This window comes from Spea bombifrons, chromosome 4, assembly GCF_027358695.1.
Source record: "Spea bombifrons isolate aSpeBom1 chromosome 4, aSpeBom1.2.pri, whole genome shotgun sequence".
In the NCBI taxonomy this organism is placed as follows: Eukaryota; Metazoa; Chordata; class Amphibia; order Anura; family Pelobatidae; genus Spea; species Spea bombifrons.
The window spans coordinates 32,047,389-32,063,393 of NC_071090.1; the positions used below are offsets into that span (position 1 = coordinate 32,047,389).

The 16,005-nt window shown below is 40.7% G+C and overlaps 1 protein-coding gene across 1 annotated transcript; it reads left to right on the top strand.

Moving 5' to 3' along the window:
- Positions 1 to 450: 450 nt before the first annotated feature.
- On the top strand, positions 451 to 9,949 carry GRPEL2 (GrpE like 2, mitochondrial). The gene is made up of 4 exons (XM_053464547.1): positions 451 to 554; positions 8,327 to 8,483; positions 8,909 to 8,990; positions 9,618 to 9,949. Exons 1-4 carry the CDS (start codon positions 472 to 474, stop codon positions 9,947 to 9,949), a joined length of 654 nt encoding a protein of 217 aa, XP_053320522.1. The 5' UTR covers positions 451 to 471.
- The last annotated feature ends 6,056 nt before the right edge of the window (positions 9,950 to 16,005 follow it).

Genomic DNA, 16,005 nt, shown 5'->3' on the forward strand with positions numbered 1-16,005 from the left:
ACAGAACGCTCCACCCATTACCATGGTGACTGCTGTAAATGTATTTCATAATAAGATTGCTCAATATTATGATTTCTATGATGTTGGTTGCACTGTTCAATTTATTTTCCTTGCATTTTCCAACCAACACTGATGCATGCTTCCCTGGTAAATGTTGCTTTATTTAGCATAAAGCTAGCATACAAGTGAATTCTTTATATTAATAATAGGAACTAATTACAATAATATTATGAAACTATAATTTATTCAGGATAAGCGTATAACGCGTTCACAGTTCCATAGCGCTTCTTTACTACTGGCGTAACTAAGCACCCGTCGGAATCCCTAATACAGCGTGTAACGATGTTGTCGCGGTGCTCGCCGGGAGCTGTAGTTCCACCCCTACTCCCCATTGGCCGCCTTGGGAGTGCTGCCCCGTCAATGAGTTGTAAAACATCGCGCATGCGCGTAACGGCATTAGTGAGGAAAGTGATGATGAACATGGCAGGGTTACGGCTTAGGGCTGCTGCGGACCAGCTTGGGATTTTTCTGACATTTAGTTCCAGGCACGTCAGGTAAGCAATAAGAAAGCCAACATGGGTTGATGCAATACATGTCCCCTTGGAATTGGGTGCGGAGCCCTGTCTATGGCTGCCTTATAAGTATGTGTATTTGCATAGTAAGGGCATGGAAAGCGCAGTATGGAAGCTGATGGAGCGTGGTGTACCTGCTTCATATTTAACACAATGTGTCGGTGCGGGTTATCCAACTCCCCGAAGTGGGCATTGAGCTGTAGCAGACCACCCGTGCGAATACAGGGCGAGAGCCGCATCCCTGTGGCAGGCAGGCGGAGAGGGAGAGTGGGTGGCTAGTGGATCAAGTCATGTGTCACGTACGTGGAGGGAGGCAAATACTATGCATTATATACAACGTTCGTTTTGTTGTAAAGCAAGTTAAAAGGTCCATTATTTCTTGTAATCGCTTTGTGGCGATTATTGCTGTGAGTGATGATCGTACAGTGTGGCTGGGTAATAAGTGTGGCGTTGGGGCATTTTCTGAGGTGCGTACGATAGCTATATTCGCATCACTTTAATATTTGGGTCCTTCTCTTACAGCAGAGGAAGAGTTGCTGTCTATTGCTTTATAGAGTTTCTGTTCTCTCTATGTCGCCTAATCTCTCCAGTGCAGGAGTATTTCATTCCAGTATCTGTTAACTGGCTTTTTTTTCCATGAATTGTTTAGGCAAGCCCTGTTTGGCTTTAAGGATTGTCATGGTGGTCTTTGTATATGCTGAATATTTAAGCAGTTTTGCACGGCCAGGTGTATGTTTTTACACAGTTTATTTAAGATCGCTGTGTCCAGGCACACTATTTTGGCGTTTTTGGCACTTGCTCCACCGGATAGTTAGAATGGTAGTTTGAAGTCCCACGCTGGTATACCAAAGATCCCCTGTGCCTGATATACATGGTAGATTGGTTCTCTGTCTGTGTACTTAAGTTTGCTTCTAGACCTGTATTTTAAAGTGATCTTAAAAATCATAGAGAAGAAAGGTCTAGGGCCGTGTAAATTCTTCATCTAAAAATGAAGGCTAGGAACCATCCCATCAGCTACAATAAAAATACTGTTGAGATCTTTATGATAGGTTTCTTAAGTGTATAAGAAACCTAAAAGTTTGGTTTTTTTTGAGAACCCTGTTTAATGGCTGTTGCATATTCTTGGGAAGCGGCTTCAGAACAGCCTGAAAGATGCCCGAGTGATTATTTCTTAAGGCATCTAAAGAATTCCCAATGAGTGCAAAGTTCCTCTCTGTTCATCTATGAGCTCATCTTCTTGAGCTGGGCCCTAAAAGGCACATTTTTCTTTGTCACAAAGCCCTTTAGCCGGCCTTAGTATGCTATATACTGCTGAAAGAAGTGTACAGGTTTCTATTGCTGTCTCAAATAAAGCCATAAACCTTCCTTCATCAGTATATTCCCCAGACAGTTTGTCCTAGACTCTGGACAGGTAGTAGCTGGGGATGAACTATGGAAACTGATGACTGTTTTTGATGGGAATTGTATACCATTTGTACTGGTGTATTTTTGTATATAATGACCTACCACTTTATCTTTTTCATAATGGACATTTAAAGGCAGCTCTGTGGGTGGTGTAATGGTCCAATTTACTTGCGAAATAATCCCAGAATTCCGTAATTGTTTTCTTTATCAGATTTTTGCTCCAGTGGAGTGAAATTGTAATTTACTTTTTAATGCTAATTAGAAAAATTGCCCCAATATGAGCCAAGCTCTTTCTCCATTGTATGTGTTGTTTTATGTTGTTAATAGGGGACTTCCGGTCTGTGGCATGTAGTGTGATTCCCGCGGAGAGCCAGTTGTCTCATTGTCCTGGCTGCTGCGTGGCGGTAACATAAATATTTACTGCCACTGGACCCTGACACCCTGGGGATGTGGAAGACCTGTGATCTCGGGGTGTTGTTAAATGTTTCCTGTCAAAGGACGGCTGCATACGCCTCACATGCAGTCATGTTTAATATAGATATCTATTAGCTGGCTGTCAAGTTTTAAGTGGGTTCTTAAAGTGGACTATTTAGTAAAACCGTTCAAGTCTTTACTTGCCTGTTGAAGTCGATCAGATGCTTCCTTGGTCTGCTTTAAGTGTCAATCGGGCATTATAGAAAAGCAGACTTCTAGCTTTTGATCAATATGTATCTTGTAGAATTGTACAAAAAAAAAACAAACCCTAAATCTCATCAAGTAGGCGGCTTCCCTTATCCCGACCGCCCATTAACATGTATCGGTAACTGGAGGTGGGCTACAAGTTCCATGTCTTGTGGCCGAGGTTCTGGTGTCTTTGGGTTGCAACGAGGTATTGTTACAGGCCTCTTAATTTTGCTGAACTGCCAGAGCTGACTAGTCACACCCAGGCTTGGAGACGGTTTTTGGGTGGAACTGAGTGTAAATGTCGCCTGTGTCTGTCCTAAGGAGCTGATAAGGGGGATCTGCTGTTAAGCCGGCTGCATAGAGTTACCATGTTGCTTAAAGAATCTACACATATGGTATATATCCATGTATTTGAATTGTTGGTTACTGCTTGATGAAATGATACACATTGTTCTACGAATAAGCAAATTCATAAAAAAAAAACACACAGCTTATGTCTCACCCCAGATTGATTAATTGCTTAATTTGTTTTAAAACAGACTGTTTTACCCTAAGGAGGCATTAGATGGCAAAGTTAGCACATCGATGGTCCTGTCCTGATCTCCCATTCACATCTCCACAACCTTACAAAGGTTGGCGGGGGCACGTCAACATAGATAATATAACAATCATACATATCCTGGAAATGGGAAGGTACATCGGCGGATTTCCAATAAGGTGGCAGTCTAATACGGATATGATTTTTATTTTTTATTTTTTTTAAACCTGTGAAGGCATTACATTAGTTTATTAAGTATATCAGGCTGCAGTGTAATGTCATGGGGTATGGGGTTCACACGTTAAACAGTGTTCTTCTAATGGGACCCACAATGCACTGCACACTAAATAAATCACCCAGAAACAAATAGTTAATTATTATTTGGAAGCCCAGCAGTGCTTCGTAAATCTCCATACAGATAGCAGTAGAGCTTTCTCCTGCTGCTTACTGCTATACAAGAGTTTATGTTCTCTTTGGCGTGATTGTTTTCTTTTTACACTTTGTGTCATGTGTTTTAGTGGAAGTCTGAATTACGGAAGTTATTTTGTGTAAAGCTTCCCATCAGCAGCAGAAAGGACCACAAGACTGGTGTTACGTCCGATATCCTTCTGGCCATAAGAGCACTTATTAGTAGGTGATGAAACAGAGAATTGCCCCAGGTTAAAAATAGAGTAAAACAGGGGGGCGTTCAAGCTTTTCTGGAGGCAGGGCAGAGGACATGAAAGGGTTAACATCCCCCTCCACCCCCCACAAGACCAAAGACTGGCCATTGAAGCCCGGCAGTTCTTGTCTGCTTTGTGACATTTGTTTTACCTGAGCTTCTGGAAGGCCTGCTTTTTTTTTCTAGAGAGGCACAGCTGCATTTGGGGAGGGAGCTGGGGAGGAGGAATTTGCCCAGCTGAGAATCCATTGTACACAGACTCTCTATCACGTAGCCTAGCTGAAAGATTCACGCCACATTTCCTAGGAAAGGAAAAAAAAATGTTGTGGAAAGTAGAGCTGGAGAAGTGAATGCATGCAGACGTAACCTGAGCCGGAATGGTAACCTTTTTCTCAAGGTGTCACTCTGGGGAATTCTAGCTAGAAACTTGTAACAACGGTAATATTATATAGTTTTTCTATTATATAATCCCTCTTTGGAGTAAATGTCGCGTGCCGTAGTCGGTGTAGGCAGTGGCATAATCCAGGAACTAAGAATAGTAAAATAGTTCATATCTGATAAAGATATGTGTGTGATGATCTGTTGTGTAATATTTTTGTGGGGGATTAAAACTACCGTATATTGTTCTGCATGTTTGATTTAGTTTATAGGACTCGACGTATACATAGAATTCTTGCGCTACCTTCAAGAGACTTAGGAAGCTATGTTTCCTATTAACGTGTGAATGTTCCACGGCCTGGGGGGAAGCTTTTCACACAGAACATCATTATAATAAAGCATAGATTTCTGTTGAGTATGTTCTCCTAATTAGGCCTTGACCTGTTCTCTGGTCAGACAGTCGACAGTATACTAGCCGCAGTGCGATGGTCTGATTAGTAAAATAAACTACAAAGAGGATAGTGCTGTTAAATTGTGTTAAATACCCTTTTCACTGTTCTCAGAGGTCTCTTTCTTCATCAGCATGTCCACTTCTGTGCCCAGTAACGTTTCACGTTGGCAGGTTATTGGCCTTCATGAATGTTTAAACAAAGACTGAGCTGATGAATTGGGGACAAGGAGGGTCAAATTCTCACAAAACACCAGAAATTAAGTAGCCTTTAGAACCTGACTATGGCAATTTAAATCACAACTAGGACCATCTGAGACTGCCCTCCGTGACTACAACAATCAAACCAAGGACTAGAAAGGACCATTATGACCAGAAGATAATGCTTCAAGAAAGGATTGTTCTCATTTTAAATACCCTCAGGGAGGCTTTTCTGTAGCTTTGTGTGCCCTGGAATACACTATAGACACAATGTATCGCAGGAGCATCTATTTGTCAAGGTTCACGCAGTTGCTGAGGGCAAAAGCCAGATAATATAGCTAGGGCTGCAACAACTAATCGATAATGAAAATCGTTGCCAATGAATTTCATTATCGATTAGATGAATACATTTTTATCGATTATAAAATGAGGGTTTTTTCAGAGCAAATGCTCTGGGGAAAAAATACTCCTCGTTTTATAATCCGTTTCAGTGTGACTCACAGCAGTTCTTACTTACCAGCAGTGTTCCCTCTAAGCTGTGCGCTTGTGCGCGCGCACATAGCTTTTTTAGAGAGCGCAAAACAGTTTTTCCCAAAAAAAGAAAAAAAAATTTTTGGAAACTTTATGCGGTGAGGATATTGTGCGCACAAACTTTTTGCTCTGTGAAAATTTTTGCACAAGTGAAATTTTATGCGCACGCCAACTAAGAAAAATTAGATGGAACATTGCTTACCAGTCCCTCCTGCAGTCACTGCTGATTGGCCCTGCCCCTTTCTCCCAGTCCCTCCCTGCAGTCACTCTGAAAATTGGCCCCGCCCAATTCCTATAGTGTCCACATGGCTGTGACACTCATCTGAGTATAAAATTAATATTTGGTGGCTGAAAGTTAGGGCAGGTGGGGGTTAATTTAGGGGCAGTTATGGTTGGTGGGGTGTTTAGGGTTAATTTTGCAGTTTTGGTTGATGGGGTGTTTAGGGTTAATTTAATGCTGAGGACTGAGTGTTAACTTTAATGAATTGAATAAACTGAATTGAATTAACTTAAGGTGCAGTTAGAGGTAAAGGGAGGGGAATCTAAATCCTGGGGGGAGTGAAGATTAACACTGTATTTATGTATAAAAGTATTGTGTCAGTGTGCTGTGAACTGCAGAGTCTGTAAATCTATGAGGGCACTATGGCATATCTGGGGAGGACTGAGTGACATATCTGGGGGTATAAGGTATACTGGGGTATAAGGCATATCAGGGGGTATAAGGCATATGTGGGGAGGGTGGAGTGGCATATCTGGGAGGTAGTGTGGCAAGCCAAGTTGTTGGTTTTTTTTTTCTGCTGTTTGTTTTTTAACATCCAGTTATTTTAAATAAATGAGAATTTAATATTTTTTTTATGCAATTCATCGGCCAACTAATCTATTATGAAAATAATCGTTAGTTGCAGTCCTAAATATAGCTATATAATTTATACATTTGTCACACTTGTCTTTTTTACATTTTGTATTCAATGCAAGTATGTTAAACATATTTTAAAAAATTCTTAACAGCCCCGCTCTAAAAGAATGCATACATATAAAAAAAAAAAAAAAAAAAAAAACAAGGTAGCTACCATAGGCAGAGGTTACATCTCTCCTCGTTTGTGCAACAACTCATGTCACCGATTGGTAGCTTGAAGCAGCCAATTAGAGGCAAAAAATGTTCCCATTGAAATCTATAGGAATGCATTCCACACATGCACATGGGGGGGGTCTTAATAGACCTCCGCCCATGGCAGAACCAGCTCTACAGCTAACTGGAGGTAAGTATATCGTAATTAAGGAGATGTCTCGGACGTTTGCAAGGGGGGATGCCATGTAAAATTAAAGGGATCTCCCAGCTGTCATATATAATAAAGTGCAAATAATGGCTGGAGTGTCCCTTAAGACACTGATACTATAAATTAGTCTTGAATTTGGTATAAATTACTTATTGTGTCCCTCATGCAGTGTTACTATGCCTCTAATTATCTGTTTTTTAAAGGGCAAAGGGTTAGCTGGAAAGATTGGTGCTTTCAAAACTTCTGACAAACTAATTGTCTTGGTGCTTCTGGGGTATTTATATTTGAATTGCCATGTGATCTTTGGTGGTCGAGCTAGAGCATCTAGAGACCACCCCTGTTCTCTTGGGAAATCCAGTGTAATGTCTCAAAATTGATTTGTTACACGTGGTACTATTTCAGTCTTAAGTATGAATTCAATAGGATATAGCGGGCTTTTTAGTTTTTTTACTCCTCATAAAGAAAAGTCATTCATAGAGTAGAATGTATAAAACACATCAAAACTAGCCAAATAAACTTTTGGAGCCTCTTTTCCCCCTGTTGTGTTGCGCCAGATCTCTGACATATGTTATGTTTCACAAGGTAAAAAAAAAACCAACTACCCACATGTATTAAGAAAAAACAGAACAAATAAAATGGGAACCAAAGTCCTTTGGGAGGGAAGGAAGTGATCTCCACTAAAGGTTGTGGTCGGAAAAGGAATGTGGAAAGGTCATCTGCTTTTAACCTATTGGATATTTCTCAACATGCTATTGACAGAGTAGGAAGTTATTAATACGGAGTATGTGACCTTTTTGACAATTCTGTTTAATAGATACAATTATTCTTTCAATACGTGCCAGCATAGGGGAGAACTTTATGGTTTTATTATAACCCCACCCTAAAACATGACTTTTATTAATATGTTTATTAAAAGGTATAACCAAAAAATTAATTAGCCCAGACCTCTGATGAAGCTCTGAGGAGCGAAACATGTCAGGGGGGCTACTTGTCTGAGTTTTTAATTAGCCTCTGTCACTGGTCATAATTGAATTATTTCTGTTGTTAGGACTGCAGCCATCAACAGTATGTACGACCTAATATTAGTGTTACCCAGCTTATGTTACTGTGACGTATACCTTTTATGGTAGGACTGGTGACACTGGTGTTTTTAAAAATCTTTTTTTGGTTATACCTTTTAATAAACATATTAATAAAAGTCATGTTTTAGGGTGGGGTTATAATAAGGGTATTTTTTGATCCCAGGAACGGGATTGGTTTATTTGTAGTTGTAACTTACCCTTGTCCCCGCTGGGGCATTATTTTGGAATTGAACTTTATGGTTTTGTCCCCCTTCCCCCTTGGAGGGTGTCAACAGAATCACCGCAGTGGACTTGCCTCTTCCTTGTCCTACTTCTCCTTGTCTTCCAGGAGACGAGTTTGGCTTCATACTTCTATGTTATACTCCCTGCATTTCCCTACATATATTATCGCCTTGTTAGGACCATCGGGACCCATATACACCCTAAAACATTAAACTGAGCTGAAAACTAAAAAAAAAGTAAAATTGGGATTTGTTGTGGTTTGTCACACAGTGTGTTGCATATGTATAATGTGCTGTCTTTTATTAAGTTTTGTACCAGTTTCTCACCAAAATGTATATTTTTGCTTCAGGAACCCTTTGTGTGCCTTTAGCGCTGCTGCTCAGCAGAGAAATGCTGGTGACCAGACCACCATTGATGAGACTACTGTGGATGAGAGGCAGTCATATGCCATGAGGGCACTGGAGAGGAAAGCACTTAAGCTAGAAGAAGAAGTGATACAATTGAAAGTATGTGCATTTCAAGCCTTGGGTAAAATGTTACCCTAAAAGTGAAAAGAAAAAAAAAAAACACGTGTGTGTGTGTGTATACATATATACATAACCTAAATACCAAACAAAAAAAATGCTGTAGTAACTCATCAATCCTGTACATGCCTTAAATGCAAGCTGTCTGCGTATTGGACGTATGCCAAGAAATCTAGTTTTTCACAGAAGCAGGCTTGTGCTTTTTTTTAAAAGAACTGCCTGTGTCCAGGGGAGGAAAAACATCTCACTGGCACTGACAAAATACCATGTGGTGGAGATATTGGTTTCCAATATTAGTGAAAACACATCTGGTACAGTAACTTCTTTAGCTCTTTACTGATGTGTCCATGACCACATATTTAGCTTTAGGCAGGAAGGATTGTTTCAATACCTCTGTCATGTTTTAGGAGCAGTACAGTAGAGCCTTGGCTGACTCTGCAAATGTTCGGAAGAGAACACAAAAGTTCGTAGAGGACGCAAAACTATTTGGTGAGTATTTTCAGAACGTATATTAAAGCAACATCCGGTGAATTTGCTGATCTAATCGTTGACTTAATCAGTGGTTCTTAATAGGTGTGGGCAGACATAGAAACACCTTTTAAACAATGGCATTTAGGGTCATTTCTTAAAGGGTCAGCTAAGCCCTTCATACAGGAGAAGCTCTATTTTTTTATAGTGTTATCAGGCTCCTTCAATAAACCCCAATGATCTCTGCATTCCTGAAGTAAGTACTAAATATCTCCAAAACATTTAATTCGGTTACATAGTGAAAACCACAAACTGTGGGTTGTTTTTAAATTTATTAGTTTGTGATAAAAGGCTTACACTCATCTCGCTTGTTTTTTTTTTTTTTTTTTTCCCTGGGGTAAATCCCAGCATGAAATTGCCCCCTTCCGGGTTATTTAAAAACCATTCTGCTTTTTCTGCAGAGTTTTCCTTGTACGTGTATTTTTTTTTTCCCTTTTTCTAAAAATGTGCATTTGGTTTTAAGCCATATGATACAACCTGAGTTACGCAACCATTTTTACTGCGGTAGTCTCGCATGATTTGTACAATATGTAGTAAAGGTAGAAGTAATATGTATTGACTATATGTGTATGTATGTTTTGTTTCTAGGGATTCAGAGCTTCTGCCGTGACCTGGTGGAGGTCGCAGACCTGGTTGAGCAGGCGGTGGAGCAGGCAGCAGAGGAGGGGCTGAAGGATATGCGTGATGTCCTTTCTCAGGTGGACACCAAGCTGCAGGGCGTCTTCACTAAACATGGACTGCAGAAAATGACCCCAATCGGAAGTGACTATGACCCTTATGATCATGAAGTAGTTTGCCATGTGCCTGCAGAGGGAAGAAAGCTTGGTAGCGTGGCTGCTATAAGACTAGATGGATACAAATTACATGGCCGCACCATTCGCCATGCGCATGTTGGCATAGCGATGGAGACACAAGAGTGACCACAATATTTTATGTTCCCCTGAAAATTTCCCCTTCTATTTATTGTGTTTTAGTTTTTTTTCTGAGCATTTTGTATCTAGCATGGTACTCTTGAGGAGCCACCACCGGTTAACTATATCACAGAGTGCCTTATCTCATCTTATGTTTGTGCTGAACAACTCGGCAGTCTACAGTGTGATGCCAACGTCCCCCACTGGGATTTAGTCAATTATAATGGATTTTTTTGCTCTAGTAAGAGCAATAATATGAAAATTGTGTGGAAGTTAAAACACTTGTACCCCCTGCTTAAAGACAGTTCTTTATTGGAATAGAATGCTGGCATTCCTTATTGGCATTCTTCTATCGAAAACAGGAAGTATACTGTGGAATGCTTCCTGTCCAAGCTTAGTAGAGCTCCTATTGAGTATCATCAAACACTGATGTTTTGCTACAATGGGACTTAAATAGAGCTTTCATTGTAATTGTTCTTGGTTTTAGTAGAGGCAGCCAAGGGCAGATTTAATAAATACAGGTGTTTCATCAATTAACTCCTGTAACTAAAAAATGCATCATTCTGCACACCCAATGAGATTAGAATCTGTTAAACATAACAAATCCATAACATACACACCAGAGCAAGATTCCAAGTATTTCACGGTCAGAAAGAATAGAGGGCGGTGTTATAGATCCTTATAGATATAGGCTATGGTTACTATTAAGATCACTTTTTTTTAATAAGTATAACACAGAATCCTCAGGTGCGAATTAGAATGATTCAGTTCGCTATCATCACTATTATTTCACCCTCAGAAGCTTCATGCAGCCCGAACCGGGCAGCAGCACAAAGCAGTGATCAAGAAAAGATGATGCTTGCTTTGGCTGAGCGCCCTGCTTGGAATCCAGTGTATGTTTCAATGTGGACTCCAGTTAACTAGTCTATGTATTATTAAATTATACACCTCAACCTCTGGTGGTAACAAGCATTTATTATGCTATTACTTCAGATCATTCTATAGCGGTATCCATTTGAAAACTTTATTCAATGGAATTTAACCAATATAAAGGGTTGTGTACATTTTAGCACGGGATATGATATAAATCTAACTATGGTTTCCTGGGTCTAATGTTATAAAGCACACGTAGAAAATAGTTTGTCGTATTGTTTTTGTTCTATTCTAATGTCTTCCGTGGGTATTTTTCATGTCTGTAACTGTATGTTTAATGTATGTTCTAGTGATACTATTAATTTATTCCAGTTGTCTTAAATCTATTCAATTACATTAGCAGTACATGTTATTGATATGTAGGATTAATTATTTCGAAAGCCACCTCACACAAAGCAAATAACTTGGTGAACACTACAGGCACCAGTCCAGGTGCGTACAACAATTTGAAGAGGTGCCACATCGTCTACCTACCTCTGCACGAAACCTATAGTGGCCTTTATTGTGTAGGGCCAGTTGTAAATGTGTGAACACGGTTTGCTGAGTAATGGACTATAAAGGCTTGTAGAGTATTTATTTTTTTAGAGGTTTTGACTTTAACCTTCATTTTATCTGAAATGTAGGTGTTTTTTTGTTTGTTTTTATTTTTTTATTTTTTTTTGGTATTGTCATTTTGTAGAGAACCTTGTCCAGCCTTTAGGGAAACAGATAGGGTGTAAGAACTTTGGCTGTTTATGAATTCAGGGGATACATAGTTTTGGCTTTTGTTTTTTGTTTTTTCCCTTCCACCATCAAATAAAAATATTTTTGTAATGTGTTTACTTTGAATTATTGTGCGTGTGTGTAATATATGATGTATGCTTGTAACCATTCGCATTCTTAATTGATCAAGGCTTCCCTTGGTTCGAATGTATCATTCATAGTAAACTTTTAATTTAGACCTTATACATTTCACATTAAGGAACATTATAAGTTACACGTTAAGCTTTCAAGGAGTAACTGGAAATTAGAGTGTTGATTTGATTGCCACGCTATTTCTGTAAGAGCTGTTTCTAAAGAGCGAGAAAGAAAGGGATGTTGCACATTGAGAGAGGGGCATTGAGCCCAACACGTGTGCTTGTGTGCTTTAACCCCTTCAATCCCAGGGGTTTTTGGTACCTCAAAGCCCGGAGCAATTTTGCCATTTTTGCGCAATGTCGGTGCAGCGATTATTCACTTTTCCTGTGAATAGTGTACCCATGTAAATTATATATTGTTTTTTCAAGGAAAGATAGAGATAGGTAAAGTGACAGAAAATTCCATCCAAATTTATCAATTCAGGTGTTCTGATTTCAGAAATACCTAATTTATATAGAATTTTCATACTTTTCCAGCACATAAAGCCAACATACTATAAGGTGTACATTACTTTATGCAAAGCCGTAAAATTTTTACATTAGGTATGATGGGACTGTAACTCTAATTTTAAACAAATAAAACAAAAACACCCACAAAGGTATACATTTCTGTAAAGCAGACAACCCAGGCTATCCTATCAGGGGTATTTGGGCATTCTACATGCAGGTATTTGGCCACCAATCACTGTCAAAGGTGGCCACAGAAATTAGTTCCTGCGTTGTTGAAAAAAGCGCGTCTTAGTATTTTGTAGTATTCTTAGGATTTTTTGTACAGGGTATGTGTTACGGCAGAGAAATATATCCTAAATTGTTCAGCTGCCTCTCCTGATTATGGAAATACCCCACATGCCTAGTTTTTTGTGGTTTTCTGGACATTACAGGGCACAAACGGGACCATGCGCGTTACAGATTCCAAACGTGAAATTTTCACATTTTGCTTTAGTAGACCTATGTTTCATTTGGGGCTGTTTAGCACCCCCCTAATTATAAATATGCCCATAAAAGTATATATTTCCGTAAAGCAGACAACCCAGAGTGTCTCATCAAGAGCATTTGGACAATTTTCATGCAACCATGTGGCCGCCAATCACTGCCAAAGTCAGCCGGAACAATAATTTCATGTGCTTTTTTCGCCAACACATCTGTCTTGCTGAGGATATTTTGCACATGGTATATGTTATGGCAGAGAAATCCAGCCTAAAGTGTTCAGCCGCCTCTCCTGATTACGGAAATACCCCACATGCCTAGTTTTTTGTGGTTTTCTGGACATTACAGGGCATAAGTTGTAATGTACCGGCATACTGGATCACTGATTATGGAAATACCCCACACGCATAGGTTTTTTTATGCATATGGTTATTTATGTTTTTTTTTTAATTTGCAGGGAAAAAACTTATGGAATTGTGCCAATTGAAAATACTCCCCTGTGGCTCACCCTAACACACAAAAAAAAAAAAATTATAACAGAAATTTAATAATCTACCTTGGTGTGGTAGATCATGAAGCACTCATCGATGCAGAGTCCTGGCAAAGAGGGACAGGAGTCCTTCCTAATACCCTTTTTGTAACAGACTCTGCATCTTTTCTGAGGCTTCTGTTTGGCACCAGTGGTGGGGAATGTAGAAGGAAAATGCCTGCCGGTAAGACGCAGGACATTCTTAAACTGCAAGTTAGGATATGTGTTGTACATGGCGACCTGGGTGAGGTAAATGGCCACCTTTTTTTACCAGGTCTTGGTCTTACGCAGCACCAGGTATGGCTGCAGACACTGGTCAGAAAGATCTACACCCCCCATGTTCTTGTTGTAATCGGTGATGCACTGAGGCTTGAGCCCCTGAGCATCACCTTCCCCACGTACACTGACAGGTACCACCTTCTCGTTGTGTATAGTGGAGAGGATATACACATCCTTCCTGTCAGTGTACCTGAGGGCCAACAGCTCCTGAGTGCGCCGAGCACTGGTAGTGCTCTATCCTAAATGCTGCTGCTAGGCTCATCTTCCTTGCACGTCGCTCCTCTTCTGCTTCCCCCCTCTGTGAAACCCTCCACTGGCTCCCGATTACCTTTAGAATTAAATTTAAGATCCTGGTACTGACATATAAGGCCATCCACAATACTGCTCCTCCGTACATTTCTGACCTCATTAGCAAATACTCTCCTACTCGATCCCTACGTTCCTCCCATGGGCTAAGGCTCTCCACCTCACTCGTCACCTCTTCCTTTTCCCGTCTACAAGATTTCACTCGAGCTGCCCCATATCTCTGGAATCTGCTCCCAAGGAACCTTCAGAATTCACCCTCCCTCCCGACATTCAAGAAACATTTAAAAACCCACTTCTTCAGAGAAGCATACCATCTTAGCTGCTAGAACATCCTTGTCATCGATACTCCCACCACAATACCTCTCACCCTTTCTCTATGCCTTATGTTTATCACCCCATTTTCCCTCTAGATTGTAAGCTTGCGAGCAGGGCTCTCTCCACCAAATGTATCGGTTTGTCTTAGTCTGTCAATTCTTGTCTTGTCATATCCCTTGAATTTATGTATTGTATTAAGCGCTGCGTAAACTGTTGGCGCTATATAAGTAAAAGATAATAATAATAATAGTGCCGCGCCTCTGCTTTGGGTATGTAAGGTTTTTAGGATAACCCTTGCGGGTTGGCCTAACAGTGCCACATGCCGGGGTCTGCTATAAAAATTAAAAATGAAACAAATCTGGGCTGGTATAAAAGTTATCCACCCAGAGGTGGTAGCCCTTATTCAAATAGGGGGACAGCAGGTCCCACACTATCTTCCCACTAGTACCCACAGATTGTGGGCAGCCAGGGGGATCAAGGTGACTGTCCTTCCCTTCATAGATTCTGAAAGAAACAGTATATCCCGTCCCACTCTTGCAAAGTTTATATAACTTTACACCGTACCTCGAGCGCTTGGACGAGATATACTGTTTGAAGTTCAGTCTACCCTTGAATAGGACCAGGGACTCGTCTATAGTCACATTTTTATCACGGTTATAAATTTGGCTCACTAGCATCAATGTCACATCTGATACCAGGAGTCCCAGTAAAAGCAGGGATTACTAGGTCTATCATATTTGGGGGCACCCAATTATATTTAGAGTCAGGTGACGTCACCAGGAGGGGAAAGCCCGATCGCGTGATCGGGCATTTCTATCTGTAACAGTTTTCCGGCTTCGCGCCGGAAGCTGTTAAGGAGATCGGGCAGCAGAAAGCCAGCGACGCTGGCTTCTGCTGCCAGGGGGGAGTCCAGGCTGTCAAACGACAGCCTGGTCTCCCGTGCAGCGGCAGGGATGTGTCCTTATATGCTGAATGTCTAACCCTGCACGAAGGGCTAGACGTACCGGTATGTCCATAGGGTTTTCTTAGTGGGCGTTTTTTGGACGTCCCGGTACATCTATAGGGGATTGAAGGGGTTAAAGGGCTGTTTTGGTTTGTTTTTTTTTGTGGGGGGGGGCAATAGGTATTTCTGAAATCCATTTAAAAAAAAAAAATACCACATATCATTGATGCAAGTCTTAGTTGAAGGATGTCCTCCTTTGCTAAAGAAGAGCCGCATTCTGGTCTTCACGCTCACAACCGCAAAACACATAGATCGGTGTAATGTGGGTAAGCAAAGGTCATAAAAAAGGCATAATTGCTTTAGCTACTGCTTCTACCATTGGAAAGCCAAGATAAAAGTGACATTAGTTGGGCAATTGTAATATTTACAAAATGGAACATAGTTTGGGTGGCAGTAGGGGGCACTTACTGGTAAATACGCTGAGTGCGTCAGCTGAGGTGTATATTGAAAGAAATTGTGCTATATTAAGTAATATGGGTCCTTTTCAGCCAATGTTTAGTCATATCTCCTGAAGCCTTTTCACAAGCTTGGGACTGGGCTGCACATTGCAATTTTCTACTTGTGCAGACTGGGGCTGCGCATATCCAGCAGGCATCTACAGAATGCAGGACCTGATCTGCCACTGGAGCAGCAGTACTGGTAAGTATCGCAGTCCACCAGACGTGCCGGATGACCAGTTCAAATGTGAACATCCCTTATGGTACACCTGTGAATGGTGAATAGGTGGCTCAACAAATATATCATGCATGATTCTGTAATGCATGTTTTCAATAAACCACCATTTCCAGTGATGTATTTAATGTTGCCCTAGGCCAGGGCAAGGCCAGCATATCTAAGGCATTAAAAGGCCAGTAACAATGTACACAAAGCCACCATT